The sequence below is a fragment of the Bubalus kerabau genome, chromosome 6 (genome assembly GCF_029407905.1).
Source record: "Bubalus kerabau isolate K-KA32 ecotype Philippines breed swamp buffalo chromosome 6, PCC_UOA_SB_1v2, whole genome shotgun sequence".
NCBI classification, from domain to species: Eukaryota; Metazoa; Chordata; class Mammalia; order Artiodactyla; family Bovidae; genus Bubalus; species Bubalus kerabau.
In genome coordinates, this window is record NC_073629.1 from 92695784 (window position 1) to 92714897 (window position 19114).

At 48.6% G+C, this 19114-nt stretch overlaps 1 protein-coding gene across 3 annotated transcripts; it reads left to right on the forward strand.

Annotated features, from left to right (window-relative positions):
- Positions 1 to 8169: 8169 nt before the first annotated feature.
- On the forward strand, positions 8170 to 17628 carry LDLRAD1 (low density lipoprotein receptor class A domain containing 1). 3 transcript variants are annotated; one of them, XM_055586952.1, is made up of 6 exons: positions 8170 to 8190; positions 8705 to 8759; positions 11457 to 11585; positions 13671 to 13808; positions 15935 to 16063; positions 17480 to 17628. In XM_055586952.1, exons 1-6 carry the CDS (start codon positions 8170 to 8172, stop codon positions 17626 to 17628), a joined length of 621 nt encoding a protein of 206 aa, XP_055442927.1. The 3 variants fall into 3 exon arrangements, with proteins under 3 accessions (XP_055442927.1, XP_055442928.1, XP_055442929.1); XM_055586953.1 differs by lacking the exon at positions 11457 to 11585; XM_055586954.1 differs by lacking the exons at positions 11457 to 11585; positions 13671 to 13808.
- Positions 17629 to 19114: the final 1486 nt, after the last annotated feature.

Genomic DNA, 19114 nt, shown 5'->3' on the forward strand with positions numbered 1-19114 from the left:
TGTGCTGAGATTTGAGTTAATATGCAGCTGATTTTCCAGATTTTCCCTTTCGCCACTGCCCAACCCAGAAAACAAACAGGAAATGTTCTGTCTGTCTATTGCTATATGATCAGGAAGCAAATGAAAGCAAAAATGATCTTCTCACAAGTGTTCTTTATGTTATTTTGCACAGACTATAGATTTTTCTGTTGGATGGATCTTTCCAAAGAACTGTTTTTCTCTGTTACAAAGCATGTCAAGTATAAGTTATTTTCCAAGAACTTCATTTTGACAGTAAGAATTTGACTCTAGTGATGCAGGACTAAGTTTAGATTTCACTTTGCAGAAAATGGTTGTTATTTATCATTCCTTTATTATTATTATCAATAATACAGATACAAAAATAAGAATGACATCAGGTAGCATAATACACTTCAGTCTTAAAGTGATTCAGTGTCATTATACCATGAAATCGTAAATGACTTTGCAAACCAGTATTTTTTCACTCACGTGCATTACTGGCAACTGCAGTAGTGCCAATTGACTACAGAGTGAGTCACGAACTTACCTTCAGCCTGGTCGTTAGCTTTCTCTGAGTCAAGAAAAAACAATTAACCAAGTAAGGCTTTGGTCACAAGATAATAGGTTTTGGTTTTCTAAATAGTAGGTTGTCGAGATTTGGTAGATAGAGGGTTAGAAAGTATGTGAACACATTCAAATGGGGAAAAGAGAAATTACTAAGTGTTGCCAAGCAGTCATTGTCTCTTCTTATTTTGTGTCAAAATACAGTTATATAAACAAGAAATGGACTGGATTTGCCTTAGGGAAAAAAAAAGCCCAGTTGTCTTATTTACCACTTAGGGCACACACTTACGTTCATTAATCAGTCACAGGTTTAATTGTGGTGCACCAAGTGAGGGAAACGGGGATATGTCCATAATGCTGCAGATTTGTAGGAGTCAGCCTAAGTTAGGAAAGGCCTCCCTTATAAAAACAAAACAATACAAGAGATAACAAGAGCAACTATATGACTATCCTATATTCTTCCACCTTCCCTTAGTTTTGTTTCTCTTTGCTTCCTGAATGAAGTATGCCAAGACATCCTCATTCCTCTTGAAAGTATTGATCCAAGTTTAGACAAACTTTCCCCTCTTGTTATGAGACAGCTCCTTATATGTAAAAATACCCAATCATTCCTCTATTTGGTAGGCACTCAAATATTTGTGTCCTGTCTTTTTATTTTAGCATGATTAACCAGACATTTTCAAAAACAATTTTACTTTAACAAAAAGAAAAATTACCACCCCCTCCCCCAAATGTATACAGCATTAAAATATTTGACTTGAAAATTCCAACAAAAGCAATAAAACTGGCCCCTTTTCCTAAAGTAACAGTGGCCCTTTCGGTGGACCCAACTTTACTTAGTTTCCCTTAGGTATCACCTTTCCTACCACACAACATCTTAAGAAGCTTACCTTTGCTCATACGCAAATTATCAAAACTCTTGAGTCGGTTCAATCCTGCCAGAAGGACTTCCTAAGGTCCTCCTTGTTTCAGGTCCCTGGTCTAAGAGATACGCTGATTCAGATGATTACAAAGGTGGTAGTAATCCTAAGAATGATCTAGGCCAAAGATTCCCAATCTTTACACAAAACTTCATGGATACCCTCTCAATACGGTATATTTTTTATCAATCAGGAATTATCAGATTATCTGGTCTATTGATCTTAGAAATCCTTTTGTGTTACCTGCCAATCTGAGCTGCGTATTAGCATGTTGAAACCTGGTACTTTGACTCAGCCAAAAGCAAACAACTTTATCCCTTATTATTAGTCTGTGTGGCTTTATTTTAGGTAAATGTGACATTTCCACTGTGATTTTTTTAAATACATAAAATAATTCCCATTATAATTTTTGTGGGCTCTTATGTATTTTAGGATCACATGAGGGGAATCATTAATACAGAAATTTGTAGAATTTTTTTTAATAAAGCTAGTCAGCCCACCCACCAACCTTTGGAACAATCGATACAATTCTCAGCTATGTCCCCACTGTCCCCACACCATGGCAGTGATTTTGCCAAGATATCCTATTAGAGATCCACATTTTAACCATTCAACAACCACTTGAGAGCCTGAGTGTCAGGCCCTATGCTGGATGATGGGGCTGCAACAACAAAGACCCAGTACCCAACTCTGGTTGCTCAGATTTTAAAGGAGACAAACTTATCAATGTGATATGACCAGATAAGCATGAAGTACTATGGGAGGACCCCCAACTTCAGTGATACCCAAGCTTAAACCTAGAGGGAAAAGGAAAGCCAAACAAAATACAGGGAGCAGTGTACCAGTGAGGATAGCATGCTCACATCTAGAGGCATCAGGTGGGGAACTGCAAATGGTTTAGCAGCCTGAGATAGCACATGTAAAAACAGCAATAGATGGGGCTGGACAAACCACAAAATAAAGGACCTTAGTAAACCTGGACCTGGTCCTGAGCAAGATGGCAAGCATTAAAAGGTTTTAAGCACGAGAGCTGCAGCGCTGTGGAACAATGCACTGGACAACGGTGCTCCTGATAGACTAGAGGGGAATTTGAGAGACAGCAACGTCTTAGCTCTGTAGTTACCTCCAGGATCTGTTAAATTTTGTGTTTATCCAGCCACAGAGAAATGGGAAATCCCATTTGCTTCCCAGGGTTGTGTTTTTGTTTTTTAATGCCCAATAATCCTATTTCATTTTGTTTCACATATATTAATATTTTTGAGCTCTTAAGTATAAGGGTCTCTGTTGTTCCACATTATTGTTTGGGTGGTAAGCCTACTCATTGGGTCATAAGCACAATCTAAGTATTGCCAAGCAAACTGGAAGGCTGTCCCATGGACTCCTAAGCTTCTTACCAGTCTTCACGTTGGGCTAAATTTTTAAACCACAGTGCTTGGTCTACTTATTATTGTCCTCAAATTCTAGGTGTGCCAGCCCAGCTTCTACTAACCCAGGGTATTCCTGACCCCTTGCCTCCACATTACCAGTTGCAGAGCAGGTTATGTTTGCATTTGAGTATCATCAGTAGAAGCTCCCTTTTTTTATCTTTCTTTTTGCTTCTAGACTAGAGTCTAGGGGTGGTGGTACGTGAAGGAAAGTTACATGGCTCAAAATAGCCTGGAGTTAAAACTCCACTCCGGGTCCTCCCCACCATTCTATGCAAAACAAAAAACTCTCTCACCTGAAGAAAAAAAAATGGACATTAAGGTTGATTAGCCCAGCTCCCAGCCGGTCCAGCCTCTGGCCGAAGTCCAGAATTCCTTGCCCCAGCCATTTAAGAGGTAACTACTCCAAACAACCTTGGAGAAGAACAGGCCCCCTTAAGACAGTAGATTTCCACATATATGCCTATATATACTTACTCTGTTCTTAGGCTAGTGCAGCAGCTCCCTAATCGGACTCCTGCCCCTTCTCGCCTCACTAAAGGTGATCTGTTCCTGTAAAGTGCTGGTCTCGTTCACTTTTTCCGAACCTCGCCTTCTCTAACTCTCTTACCCTACAGTATGTACAGTGACAGAGACAAAAGACTGAGATAGTGGGAAACGCAGCCTTCTGTAAGAAGCTGGATTGCACAGTTAGTGTTGATTTTCTGACTCTTTGCAATAATTAAATTCTGAAGTGCTGTTTGTATACCTTCTCTGAAATGTATAATTGTTGAAGTCAGCTTTACTATTTCACTATTAAGTATTCTCTTCCTGTGATGTTAATGAATTATCTGTTTAGAGCAAGCATTCTTGACCTTTTTCATGCCATGGACCTTTTTGATAATCTGGTGAAGCCTATGGACTGACTCTTCCTCAGAATAATGTTTTCACATGCCTAAAACCAAGCATAAAGGATTGCAAAGAAAACTAATCATATTAAAATACAATTGTTATTTTCAAAATTTTTCAATTATATATATATGTGCTTCTTTATTAACACATAAAATAAGGCCTAGTGGTGGTTCTCGGAGAAGGCGATGGCACCCCACTCCAGTACTCTTGCCTGGAAAATCCCATGGACGGAGGAGCCTGATGGGCCGCAGTCCATGGGGTCGCTAAGAGTCGGACACGACTGAGCGACTTCAATTTCCACTTTCATGCATTGGAGAAGGAAATGGCAACCCACTCCAGTGTTCTTGCCTGGAGAATCCCAGGGATGGGGGAGCCTGGTGGGCTGCCGTCTCTGGGGTCACACAGAGTCGGACACGACTGAAGTGACTTAGCATCAGCAGCGGTGGTGGTTCTAAAACTACTGGAATTTCAAAGTAATTTCAAATTTTATTTTGAAATCTCAGCAACAACTGGAATATGTAAATATCTGATTTCTATTTGTGATAAAGTCATAGGAACTGCTCACAGTACTATCAATCGTTGACTGTGTTCATAATTAAAGGACATGCTATATTTCAGTTAGAAGTTAGTGAAAATATTTAACTTTTTTCTCTTCCAAGTTACTGAAACTCTGGTTTAGGGGTTGTCTAATTTTACTTTACTTGTTATTTTGAGAGTATAATATTTTTATTTGTTCACTTCTAAATGATTTGGGCTTATTTTACTATTATATGTTTTATATACTTGAATTTTTTGGCAACATTGCAGCAATAATTGAAGGCTTGGGTGGAAAGAAATCAGCAACTGATTAGAAATGAAAGGTTTCAACAAAAACTCTTGAAAATGTTACCTCAAGAGATACCATCATGCAGTCATTATTGGAGCCCCACATCTGAAAATTTCATAATGCTTAAGTATGTATGTGTCAAATAAAATTTGGTTCATCTGCACTGAGAAATATTATAATGCTATCTTGTAAAAGTGTCTACTTAGATATTTCATGGGAGAAGGCAATGGCACCCCACTCCAGTACTCTTGCCTGGAGAATCCCATGGATGGAGGAGCCTGGTGGGCTACAGTCCATGGGGTCGCTAAGAGTCGGACACGACTGAGCGACTTCACTTTCACTTTTCACTTTCATGCATTGGAGAAGGAAATGGCAACCCACTCCAGTGTTCTTGCCTGGAGAATCCCAGGGATGGAGAAGCCTGGTGGGCTGCCGTCTCTGGGGTCACACAGAGTCGGACACGACTGAAGCAACTTAGCAGCAGCAGCAGCAGACATTTCATGATGAAGTTTGTATATTGATTCCCCATGACTTTTGCAAAGCCCTTTAGAGTACTCTCACTGTCACTTTTAAATGTGTCTTTACAGCATCCTTCTGGGAAAGCAGGATGGGGTTTAACATCTCCGTGTTAGAATTGAGGAAACAGAGTCTCAGCGAGGCAAGGCATCCAGCCAGGACTCTCAGAGTTATGGAAGGTACAGTGATAGATGCTGAAGCAGGGACTGAACCTCACCTCTAGGCAGGTCTGGAAGTCGATGTGACAGGTGCCTGGGTCAATCTAGTTGTAGTGCCCACTTACTATTGACCAACCCTGAGCTGCGCCCTGGACTACAAAGTAGTCCCCACCTCAAGCAGATCTCTTTGTAATTATAAACAAACCAAGCCATTCAGAAACAATATTGTATTCTCCCAGGGTGCAGAACACCTTCACTTACGTGCACTTACTTCGTTCTAACCACAAAATTCTGAGGTAAGTATTCTTATCTCCATTTTCAGATAAGGAAACAGAGAGGCTGTGACTTGCCGCCTTAAATTAGGTAGGTATTAATTTGGCAGAATCAGAATAAAAACCCAGGTTTGTCTGACAAGCTGAGATTTGCTGATCTTATGGGCAGAGGATCTCCGCTAGCCATAGCCAGGGTCAGATGGAGCCCTAGACCATAAGGAGTACGCTGCTGCTGCTGCTAAGTCGCTTCAGTCATGTCCGACTCTGTGAGACCCCATAGACGGCAGCCCACCAGGCCCTGCCGTCCCTGGGATTCTCCAGGCCAGAACACTGGAGTGGGTTGCCATTTCCTCCTCCAATGCATGAAAGCGAAAAGTGAAAGTGAAGTCGCTCAGTCGTGTCCAATTCTTAGCAACCCCATGGACTGCAGCCTACCAGGCTCCTCCGTATAGGGAAAGACAAATCCGAGGAGGTGGGGAGAGTTGGAGAAGGCTTCATGGAGTGAGATTATTGCCTGGTTCTGGACAAGAAAGATGGATTTAGAAAGGTGGATGGAGCCAACAGAAATCACTCTAAGCAAGTGACAAGCTACATACTGGGAGAGATGTGTTTGATCCATGCCACAAAGGATTCAGATTCAGCATAAAGAAACCCATAAGTCAATAAGAAAAAGATAAGTCACCTATAGAAAAATGGACAACAGATTGGAAAAAGCCTTTCACGAGGGAAGAAATCCACATGACCAATATATTTTAAGAGGGCAACGTTACAGCATGGGTGGGGCAGGGCTTTTCAAACTGAATATGCATTTGAACCTCCTTGTTAAAATGCAGGTTCTGGCTCGGTGGGCCTGGATGAGATTCCATCTCATACATGATGAGGTCCTGCTGGTCCGAGGACCATACATTTAAGAAATGAGGAGATAAGTAGAGGTAATGTGTGAACTTTTCAGTCACCCACGTCTATAACGCAGCTATGCCTCCTTTCAATTGTGAGCCTTGGGCAAGTAACAATGTTTCTGTGCCTCAATTTCCTCATCTGTGAAATGGAGATAACAATAGTCTCCATCATTTGTGGTCGGGAGGGCTAAGTGGGTTAACATATGTAACACATGTAGTGGAGCATGTGACAAAACAAGTGTTCAATACATGTTAGCAACTGGGGGTGGCCATAGGAGTTACTAGAGAAATGCAAACTAAACCATAGTGAGATACCATTTCACACCCACCAGAGGCAGATTGAGGTCAGAAAGTCTGACACTTTCAAGACTGAGGAGACAGAAACTCTTGTCACTGCTAATGGGGGTGCAAACCAGTACAGCCTCCTGGAAGAGTGGTCGGGTAATATTTGGTGAAGTTGGGGAGCCTCTGCAGGGTGATTCTAGATGTATGTGTATGTGTATTTCTAGAGAGTGTGTAAAACCTAGCCACTGGAAGCATACGCAGCATGTTCAAGAAACTGGTTGGCTCTGGGGAAGGAGGGAAGGAATAATACAACTGGGGAAAAAAAGAGAACTACAGTTTTGCTATACTTGATGGAAAGATGACTAAATTTTAACATTATTATCTCTGGATGGTGGGCTTCCCTGGTGGCTCAGATGGTCAAGAATCTGCTGCAATGCGAGAGACCCGGGTTTGATCCCTGGGCCAGGAAGATCCTCTGGAGGAGGGCATGGCAACCCACTCCAGTATTCCTGCCTGGAGAATTCAATGGACAGAGGAGGCTGGTGGGCTTGAGTCCATGTGGTGGCAAAGAGTTAAACAGGACTGAGCAACTAAGCACAGAAACATACACATCTCTGGATGATGGATACATGATTATTTGTTACATTAGTCTTCCAAATTTTTTGTATTTTCGTATGTTTTTAAATTTTGTTTTTCAGGGAAAGAGAGGGGGAAGAAGGGAGACATTACAGCAAGTGGACTGAGTGGGTCTGGTACAGTGTTGGGTGCTGAGTGGGGAGGACAAAGAGATCCATCTACGGGGGCACCACTTTTCTTCAGGAACGAGGGGAAAAGAAGTTTAGAGAGACAGATGAGAAAGCTGAAACTTGGGTTAAGTGACATATCATTTTAGTGGAAAATACATATTCTTTCCACATATGGTATGTATTTCATTGAACAAACATCAGTGAAAACATGATCCCTACTTTTTAGCCACTGGAACCTTAATTCTGGGTATTTCTGCCTGGATCTTCATGCAGCTGGGGGGGACCTGAGATCCTCCATCTCATCATTGATGTGGGGGAAAATCACACACTGAAAAATTCCCGGGTTCAGCTTCCCTCTCAACCCCGCACCGTGTGACTCAAGGGCAGTTTCTCGCTCTCTGAACCTCAGGCTCTTCTGTCACATAGAGAATTCTGGCGTTGGACCGTGGCTGTCAGCCTGCAGAGGGGGAAGAGGCCAGGCTGGAGCAGGACCCTCCTGCCCTTTCCTCTTCTTGGGAGGCAGCCTGGGAGGAGCCTGCCCACAGGGAGGGTGCGGCCGGGAGAGGCCTCCTGTCCTTCCTCCTCCTGGCTGCCCCTGGTGACAGGCCAGGAACCTGCCGAGTTTTCTGCACTGCCAGGGCTGGAGACTGGAGCTGGGAGCCAGAGACATGAACAAGATCTTCCCCCAGGTAAGAGCTGCCCTGAGACGGTTCCTGACCTGGGCAGGGGGGCGGGATGCAAACCCCAGGCTAAGGGTGGGCAGTAAAGAGGGGAGACACTGAGGTGACTCAGGTCCCCTACCGCCCCGGAGGCTCTCTACCAGGTTGTAGGGAGACGCAACAGGTGAACCAGATACATGGTTCAGGTGGTGAGAGCTGGGAGGGGACAGGAGGTCAGGGGAGAGAATGATCGGCATTAAGGTGGTGCCTGGGGAGCTTCTCCAAGGGGGTACGCCCTGAGCTGGTTTGAAGGATGAACGTTTGCCAAATGGGCAGTGGAGGAAAAGGCTTTCCAGGCGAAAGGCACAGTTCAGGCAAAGGTGTGGGAACATAAAGTAGACACGAGTGTGGAGCAGCCAAGTGGGAGGGCCAATGTTTCCACCCAAGGCTCTTGGTGATGCTTCTGAGAAACTTTTCAGTCTAGCTCCCTGAGGCTGGACCTCCCCTCACCTCAGCCCACCCCACATTCTGTTCTCTTGGGCAGGGGGATGCCAATGGCAATGCTGCTGCTGGAAGCAAAGCCCTCCCTGGAGGGGAAGGTAAAGGCCGGGGGGCCTGGGGCCAGCCCCTCCCCTACATGGGACTCCCTTGATGCTGGGCTGTTGCTATGGAGACACAAAAGCGGCTCCCTAAGGCTCCCTCTGTCTCTCAGACCTCGGGCCCCGTTGTTGATGTCATCCATTCCCAGTGTCCCGGCCATCTGTACTGATGGCCATTTGCTAAATGCATAAGCACATGTGAGCACGTACTGTGTGCTGCCCACCCCACAGACATACTGTGCCCCCCAAACCCATACAGGAAAGAGCTCTAGAGTCCAGTCCCTGACTCATGGTGACCCAGGTGGGTCTCTACCTCTGGGGGATAAGGTGGGAGGGATCTCACGTTTATTGAGCACCTGCTCTCGGCCGCGGGCTCACCAAGTGACCAGGACAGTGTGGTTTACTTCTGTGGAATAAAGAAGAAAAGGACACTTTTATTGAGCACCTACTATGTGTCCAATCTTGACTCTCACTTGACCACTGAGGGGACAGACCCAGAGAGGAGCTACTACTAATAACTATCAGGGATCAAGGCCCTACCGTGTGCCCAGCACCATGGGGCCTCTTCTACACCCAATGGTCAGCTCTGAGGGGGTCTCCTGTAAGGTGCAATAGCAGATGAGGCAGCTGAGGTGACGTGAGGTCGGATGGTTCAGCCAAACTGGGATCCCGCACGGATGGGAGGATTGAGACAGGGTTCAAGTTCAAATTAGGGTCCCTAGGCTTGCAGAGCCCCAGTATCTTTTTGCTCCACACTGGCGCTCATTAATTTCAAGCCTGCTTCACGAAGGGCCTGGTGTGGAATAATGGCCTCCTTTTCCCATCTGTCCCCAAGGGGATAAGCACTTAAGGGCTTTCAGGCTTTAAAGTGCGACCTTCACCTGGCCATGGACCCCGAGACACTCCTGTGACCCCTCCTGCCCAACCTGTGCTGCGCAAATATTTGAGAAGCAGCTGCTTGGCCAACAGACCAGGACGCTTCTCCTTGCTAGCCTTCTCGCTGTCTCCCTGGTTACCCGAGTTTACAAGGGAGCCACCGACCAAGGCTGCAGGGAATGTGGGTTTTAGATTTATGCTGCGTCTCCTACTCTGTCTCCCTTCCCAAGGTATACCCATCCCAGGCTTCAGCCACACTTGCTGTCCCCCACATGCCATCGGGACCTCTACCCTCCTGCACTCTCTACCTGGACTGCACTCTCCTTGCACCTTCCCCTCACCCGCCCATGGAAATCCCATCCTCCTTCAAGCACCCAGAACACCTCATTTACCACATTGGTCACCTGGCTGTGCGAGCTGCTGGGGAACAGGTACTGGTCTGACTGAGAGACCAGCACAGAGCAGGCTGCTCTGAAAATGTGAGTGGACCGTATGGAAGTGACCTGAACTGACCCGAACTGGGTTCTTCCCTGGATCTCTAGATCAGAACATTCCCAAAGCGCCTATTGTGTGCCTGCTGTTGGGCTGACCTCTGGGGACACATGCTCCTGCCCCTTCCCTCAGATAATAGTCCCCGGGGGACAGAGGAGTGTTCACACTCTTCTTTTTATGTGTCCAGACCTTGTCTTCTAAGTGCAACTGCAAGCTTTTGGAGGGCAAGGATCAGAGTTGTTATTGCTTTTATGTCCTCTACAGAGCAGGGCACCTAGTCACTCAGTCATGTTCAACTCTTTGCAACCCTATGAACTGTAGCCTGCCAGGATCTTCCAGGCAGGAACACTGGAGTGGGTTGCCATTTCCTTCTCCAGGGGATCTTCCCAACCCAGGGATTGAACCTGGGTCTCCCATGTTGCAGGCAGATTCTTTACCATCTGAGCCACCAGGGAACTTAGTAGGTCCCCAATAAAATTTTCTTTCATTATTTCACAAGCCAGAAAAAATTCAGGAGCAAAGTCAGTTAAAGGTGTCACTATCATTTCCAGATTGGCACATAGTAGATGCTCAATAAAGACAAATAGTAGCTAGAACCTTTATAGCACTTACTATGTACCAAGCCCTGTTCTGATCCAGTTCCTAGCTCAATCCTCTCAACAACTCTAATGTAGGCATTAGAGCCCCATTTCCCACGTGAGGAAAACAGGCACAGAGAAATAAAGTGGCTTCTCAGTGTGGCCCAGCTGAAAAGTGGTGGAGCTGGGATTCCAACCAGCATCCTGGCAGGTTCCAGAATGAACAATTAGTTGACACCGTGGAAAGAGCACCAATTTTGGCAGCAAATAGATGTGGACTGACATAACAGCTCCACACAAGGGGACCTGGACTTTTCCTTCTCTGAGCTTCAGTTTCCTCATCTGTAAAATAAAAGTTGTCTTGAGTAATTAAAATAATGGCTATGAAGGGCCTGCTTTGGTTTCTGCCCTATGGCAGGAACTCAGGAAGCAGGTGTCCGTGTCTCCTTCCCTATCTCCTGAGGAGACAGACTCATGGAAGGACATGGGGGTTATGAGTGGAGCAGAGACCTGGGGCCCTCGTCCCGACTGCCCCTTACCAGCTGCTGGATGTGGGCCAGGGCCAGGCATTTGGTGGGGTGGGACCACAGGCAGAGCTGAGAGCATCTCAGTGGGCTTGGGAGCGCCCTCCTCCAGGGAAGCCTGTCCTGCCCCAGCACTCCAGTGAAGAGGGACCACTTGTAGGGGTCAGGGCAGGGGTCCCCGGGCCCCCACACTGGCTGCTCCATCACTGGTTTCCCACCCCACACAGCGAACTGCAGCCCTTGCTGCTGCTCACGCCGAGGGGCCTGCCTCTCAGCCTTCCTGATGCTCCTGCTGACAGCTCTCGCAGCTCTGATCGCCCTGGTCGCCATCCTTGGACCCCCGCCTCGCACGCCAGGTCAGGGTGGGGAAGAGAGAGTGGGTCAGACTTAATGGGAGGGTAGAGGGAACACAGAGCGATGGGGAAACTGATCCTGCCTGGCTTCTCCACAAAGTGACGTTTGAACAGTTCCTTGGGGTGCATGTACAGATACACACCAACACTGACACGCACACATCTCTGAGCTTCCATCTGCGCATCTGTAGCTTGAGCTACTGAAGTGGACCCAGCTATGATGCCACCTCCTCCAGGAAGCCTTCCCTGCCTGCCTTGTTTAGGAGCCTTGTTTCAGCTCCCAGTGCTCTCACACTTCCTCTCCCCCAAGCCCAATCACCCTGAGTGGTGTTGTCCCTCTGTGTGTCTGTCTCCACCACCAACAATGGGGACCTCTCCAGTCCATCCCTGAGGCCAGGCAGGCTTCAGCATGAGCCCCAACACCAAACGTGACCTCGTGGAGCTAACAGTTTGCAGAGTGACACGGAGGTTAACCCAATAAGCACTTTAAGGCAGGCTTAGTGGGAGCTCTGAGCGTCTGGGGCGGGACTCTGGCCAGTCCAGGGGTCAGGATGGGCACCTTGAGAAGTGAACGGTACTGAAGCATGAAGGGAAAGCGGGGTTGGTTGGTGGAGGGGGTGGTGGGAAAAGCATCCAGGCACAGGGAACAGCATGTGTGGGATGGGAGGAAATATGAGGAGAATGTCAGTGGACTCAATGGACAGAGCAGCGGGTAGGGCCGGGGGCCCAGGGCCCAGCGCCTCGAAGGCTGCATTGGGGAAGGAGGTCACCATGTAGAGAGCCATGGGAAGGAATTATCTGGGACTGGGGTGTCACCAGACCTACCTTTCTGAGAGATATCTCTGTTGCCTAACAGGAGGTGCTAAGGGGACTCAGTGAGGATAGGGGTAGAATCCACCCTCATGCCTGTGCATGGACACTGTGGGTAGATGTGAACCCATGAAGAGCTGCCTCCATGCATGCACCCGTGTGTCTGTGTGTACATGTGTGCAAGCATCCGTGTGTATGCACATGTTTGTATGTGCAGGTACATATCTATGTGTGTTTGCCCTAGTGTGTGCATGTCTGTGTTTGTGCAAGTGTGTCCAAGCATGTATGTCTGTGAGCAGTTGTGTGTGTGTGTGACAATGTGTCTCTGAGAGCCAACACCTCACACTAGCTGAGGCAGTTCCAGGAGATGAGCTGTGATTCACATGTGCACAGACCCACATAAACTCGCCCCCACCTCCAACCCCACACACGTGTGTCTGCGTGCGCAACCCGCAGAGCTGGACCTCCAGGCTCCTCTGTCAGTTTCTTTCCCCTAATTCTTTGGAGCAGCCCCAGGGCTGGGTGCTCCACGCAGTGGGACAGAGGGAAGACTCTTAGAGGGACAGACACTCAGATGGTCCCCACCAATCCTGGGCACTGCAGAGGCAGCCCAACCTCAGGAAAGAGAGAGGCAGCAGCCTGATTATTAGCTGTGTGGCCAGGCCTCTCGAACTTCACCGAGTCTTACTTTTCTCATCTATAACATGGGGCTAGTGATGGCATGTCACAGGAGGGTTCAGGGAAACAATAGAATAAAAATATGAAGGTGTTTGCAGCCTGTACAGCTGTCCCAGATATAAGGACTGTGGCATAACGGTCGCTAGCTGGCCCCAGGATGTTGCCTCTGACACCCTCACCTGCACCAGGAGCCCTGCCATGAAAACCGCATCACTAACTCAAGGCCTGTCCTGAGGAGCTTCCTGTGAGATGGTTGTTCAATAGTCATGGGAACCATGACTTTCTTTGCATTCTCTCTACCGTTATTTACACAGAGACTTTTATGTAATCTCCCCAGCAGTCCCACGGGGTGTGTGCTATGCTCCCCACTTTGCAGACAAGGAACCTGAGGCACAGAGAGGTCAGGTCACCTGCCCACGGTCACACAACCGGCAAGTGGTTGAACTGGGGCTTGCACGCCATCTTCGACGTTGAGCTCAGAGTCCTCCATGTGGCCCCAGCCCCTCGCTCCAGCTCAGGTGGGGCTCAGGGAGGGAGAACTTGGTGATGCCCTTGTGAACACCACCCTTGACCCTTCTGGGGCTCGCCCCGCCCACCCAGGGGCCCAGGCCTGTGTGACGCAGATGAACAGGACGGGCTTCCTGTGCGACGACAGGAGCAGCTGCATCCCGGCCAGCAGCGTCTGTGACGGCGTCCGCACCTGTGCCCACAGCGAGGACGAGGAGGAGGCCTTGTGCCGTGAGTACCTACGCCAGGGCCCCTTGGGAGTTGCCCCCAACTCCAGCTCTCCCTGCAGCCAGACTGAAGCTCAACCACCCTGAACATACCAGGCACCCTTGTGTGCTTCTATGCCTTTGGTTGTATACTGCCAGGAACATTTTCTCCCACCCTGTCCCAGTAACATGCACACACATATGCTCACACGAGGGAATGCCTCCATTCTGGGTCTGGAGAAACTTTATGCAACCTCCTCCAAGAAGCCTTCTCTGACTCCCAAACTAGATGAAGTTCCCTTTACTGGACTCTCAGCCCCTGTGCTTACCTGTGTCCCAGCTCCAGTCACATTCATTGTCAATCTCATTTGGCATGCTTGCCACCCCCATCAGACTGTGAACTCCTCGGAGGCAAACCTAGTCTGCTTGATCTTGGGGCCCAGGGCTGGAACAGGGCTCTGCACAGAGAAATATCCGGAATGATTTGTTGAATAAGTGATGAAATCAGTGAATCAACCAATGAATGAATGGGAAGGTCTAATCCCAGACCTTAGACCTGACAGTTCTCAAGAGAGAGGAGTGTGGCAGTTGCCACAGAGGAGGGAAAGAGATTGGTGAGTTAGAGTGGGTGGGGTGGGGTAGCTTATGAGCGGAGGGTCGTTGTGTCGTGAGCCCTCAAGACCAGAAGAGATCTTAAATTCATCTAGCCCATGTTCCAGCTCACGCCCCAATCCCCTCTGCCACCCAGCCTCTGCTTGCACACTCCCAGGATAGAAGCTCACTACAACTTGAGGCAGCCGCTCCCATCACTCTGGTTTTCCAGTGGGGACGTCTCCCTTGTACTGAGTTTAGGGCTACCTCCCAATAGCACCCTTGACTGGTTCCAACTGTAACCTCTCATCAGCCCCTGCCCTCCAAGAACCACACGTCAATCTGTTTCCCATGACGGTGGCACTGCGTGGATTGGCGATTACTTTGTTGTCCCAAGTGAGTTTCCTCTTCCCTGAACTACCCTCTGAACTCCCAGTCACCCCATTGTGATTGGTTTTTCCCACCCCACCAGCATCCACAGAACACAAACCAACTGCCCGTGTCCCTCTCCCTGGACTAGCTCCAGAAACATCCATGACACTTCCGGCTGGCTCTGGCCAGTCCAAGGAACAAAGACTTTTCCCCTCCTAAGTCTGGGTTATATCTCTAGTGATGTGGCCTGAGTTTGTGTTAATTTTTGGTAGCCCTGTCACACTGCTGTCCAACACAGAACCCACTTTCATGAAGGGTGCTCTGATTCCCTCTCACAAAACATGTGAACCCACATGCCCTGAGTTCCGGGATCCAAGTGCAAGACTTCACATTTATTCTTTTAAAAAATTATTTATTTTATTTATTTATGGCTGTGTTGGGTCTTCACTGCTGGTCTGGCTTTGCTCTAGTTGCAAAGAGCAGAAGCCACTCTCTGGTTGCAGTGCTCGGGCTTTTCATTGTGGGGGTCTCCCTCGTTGTGGAGCACGGATTCTAAGTGCAGGGGCTTTAGCAGTTGCAGCACATGGGCTCAGTAGCTGAGGCTCTCAGACTCGACAGCACCAGCTCAATGGTTGTGGCTCACAGGCATAGTTGCTCCATGGGATGTAAAATCTTCCCAGATCGGGGATTGACTCGTGTCTCCTGCGTTGGCAGGTGATTTCTTTACCGGTTAGCCACCAGGGAAACTCCACATTTATTCTTGTTGTGTTCCAGTTGGAGGAAACTTCCTGGAGGTGTAGGAACTTGAACCTGGACTTGCAGGTGGGATGGTTTTGGACAGGTGTCAAGAAGGACATTTCTGGAGGGAGGAGCAGAGTAAGACATGGTGTGGATGGGAAGGAGCAAGAGCTGAGTAGGAGTGAGGAAGGGAGAAGCGGCTCTGGGCATCCTGTTGGATAAACAGGGGAAGAACCCTCCTCTCCCCTTGACTGACCTCCTCCCCAGGAAATCTTATCCTTGTGCCCTTCCTGGATGCTCAGTGACCTTGGGTTTGTCAGCGGTCAGGCTGGTCAGGACAATCTACCTCCATTTAGCCATGAGACATCTGCAGCCTGAATGTACCAGCCTGCCCGTACCTGAACTGAAGCCAGATGTGGACTTGCTCCTGCTTCATCTCTCCCTCTGTAGGAGCTGTGCCCCAGAGCCTCCCTGGCTTTCTTGTGGCTCACTGTGGAGACCCTGCTTCCTGGATCTACTCAGACCAAATGTGTGATGGGATCAACAACTGCGGGGACTGCTCAGATGAACTGAGCCCAGGTGGGGGTCTGGGCACAGGCTGGGCTGGGCAACTGGCCAGGTAGAGGCCAGAGGGCAGAAGTTAACCAGAGAATCTCTGAGGTTTCCCCTGCGTCCCCTGTTTTCATTCTAGGAAGATGTTTTCCACTTCTGCTTGAATGCCTCAAGTGGCAGGGTGCTCATTACCACTATAAGTGGTTCCTTCCAGAGAGTTATTTTTCTGTGGTGGGGAGCTTAGTTTCAAGGTCTCAAATGAGGAAGCCAGGGAGCCCAGAGGGCAGTCACAAGAAGGGTACTTACGTGGCCCAACTGGGGTTTGAACCTAGGCTTCCCTCATCTCCTCTGCACCACCCAGCAATCCTGTGAAGAAAGCAGGGCAGGAATCACTGGCCCCAATTTATATGTAGGTAAACTGAGGCCAGAGGGGAGAAGAGACTTAGTAAAATGAGTGATAAAGAGGGAGCTTGGGTATAAACCCAAGTCTCCCAACTCTAAGATTTGAGTTCTTTCACTGCCCCAGAGTTTGCTTCCAATCTCTTCCCTGGCATTCAACCCACAAATATGTTCTGAGCACTGTTGGGGCTGGCCTGGTGCCAGGTCCTGCTGGGGGAAAGCCAGGGGTCAAACATATGTCCTATCCCCAGGACTTACATGATGCTAGTGACTAAAAGTAGTGCCAGGGGTCCTGGAGAGGTTTTTGTTGGGTGGGGGAGGGGAGAAGAAATAATCAAGGGAGACTTCTCAGAAGAGGCTGTGTTCAAGCTGGCCTTAAAAAATGGACAGGGTTTCACCAGGCAGAGACTGGGTGTGCAGCGGGGAATGCTGGAGGCCCAGGGTCCAGGTTAAAGAAGGGAGGCCTGCAAGGTTCCCTCAGGGAGTTGTAAGTGGGCTGGTGGGACCAAATTAGGGTGAGAGAGGAGGATGGGAGATGACGGGCATTAATATTTGAACACTGACCATGGGCCTGGCACTTGGCCTATCTTTCTTAGTAACAATCTTGAGCAGATGAGGAAATTGAGGCTCAGACAGGGTGAGAGACTTGCTTGAGGTCACACGCAAAGTCACATAGAAGTTTAGCCCTTCTGGATGGCACACATATGATACATATGCCACTTCCTGCCGCTTTGGTACCTAAGGCAGATATTACTAGGCTTGGATACAGCCTCAGTGCTGTTCTCAGCTCAGTAATCCTAGTGGGGCCCACTGATGGATCACATGAGATGTACATGAGACAGGGTACTTGTCACCCTGCCGCAAGGATGCCACCCCAGGAGGCTCTGAGCTGAGTTGGGGAGTCTAGATTCTCTCTTCTGCAGGAAATAAGGAATACAGTCAACCTGTGTCAGATAGGGTAGGGCTGGGGGGGCTATGGCCAGCTGCAGGGCTTAGGAGTGCCCCGGTGCATGGGGCATTCCAGCTGTTCTTCTGTCTTCCCAGTGACTACCTGCCCACCCTGCGGCCCTGGGTGGTGGCGCTGCCCCTCGACTGTTTTCAGATACTGCAGCTGTATCCCCAGGACCCTCTGCCGGGATCATGTGCAGCATTGCTTCGACTGGTCCGACGAGTACTCCTGTCCTGGCCCTTGACTGAGTCACCCAGGCCAGAGTGGGCTGCTGGCTGGAATAGGGTTGATAACCCTTCACATGTGCTATGAGTCCAAGAACAGAAAGGAGTCTTTGAGATCACGTAGAGGAATCTACACACCATTGTCTCTGAATAGGAATTGCCTCTCCTGCTTTCAAGTTTTTCAACCTCTGTTTGAATTCTTCCAGGATGGGGGGCTCATTACCATGTTAGGCAGCTCCTAACAAAGATGAGAGAAATCTGCTTCCATGATTTGCGGCCTGCCTCTGACGACACACAGAGGAAATCTGCTCCTTTGCTCCAAGACAGGCTTATAGATACTGACCTTGCCACTCCTTGGAGAAAAAATAAGTTTTGAGCTTGAACACCAAGCTGAGAAGTTTAGACCTTCTGGATGGCACATATACGATATATAATGCCACTTCCTGCTGCTTTGGTACCTAAGGCAGATATTGCTAGGTTTGGATACAGCCTAAGTGTTTTTCTCAGCTCAATAGTCCCAGTGGGGCCCACTAGTGGATCACATGAGATGTACATGAGACAGGGTACTTGTCACCCTGCCACAAGGAAGCCACCCCAGGAGGCTCTGAGCTGTAGGAAGAACAGCTTTTGGAGCCCCTCCTCAAGCCCTTCCATCCCCTCTCCTCTGGACCACTTCCACCCTCACCCCAAGACCACCTGCCCAACCAAACAGCCCAGGTTCCTTCAAGTAGGGATTGTATTTCAGTCCCGAAGCCTGAGTGAACCAGCTGTTTCTTGGCATACATTCCAGTTTTACAGCACCCAGGCAGGCAAAGATGGATATATCCATTAAACAGATGAGGAAACTGTGGCCCCCAGGATCATACAGCAAAGTCAGGCTCAGAACTGAGACTCAAACACAGTCCATGGTGTCCCAACCCCAAAGTCATTTCTGCTACCAATGTGACCCTATCTTGGCCGGGGTGTAGGCTAAGAGTCTCTGAGTTTAAAAATGTAGCTTGAGGGTCAGAAAGTGTCCCACCCTTATTCTGAAAGATGGACTTGGAATCTGGCCAATAAGAGGGTTCCTGTTGATGGAGACAGACATATCCCTGTTGGAAATTAATATAATCAATTCTATGTATCAGTCTTCTGTGAGTTTTGAATTAAAAATGGACATCTGAGAGACAGGTGAGCTCCAGTTCATTCATCGCCACCTGAGTCAATTCATTTGCTCACTGAACAGTCTCTGTGTGCCTGTTCTGTGCCAAGTCCAGTGCCAGGCACCCTGAAGTGAACAGACCTGGACCCCAGCGCCCGAGGAGAAGAAGGTGCCACGGAGGAGGCACCTCACACTGGAAGGACGGGTGGGGCAGCAGGAAGTGCTGGGCTGAGGGCACCAAGGAGGGGCCTTGGAGAGCCAGGATGTGGCCATATTTCTGACTCAGATGACTTGAGGGCCAGCTCGCGGAACAGGACACCTCAGAGATCCCACCTGAGCGAGGCTCAGCCTGGGTTCTGGCACCT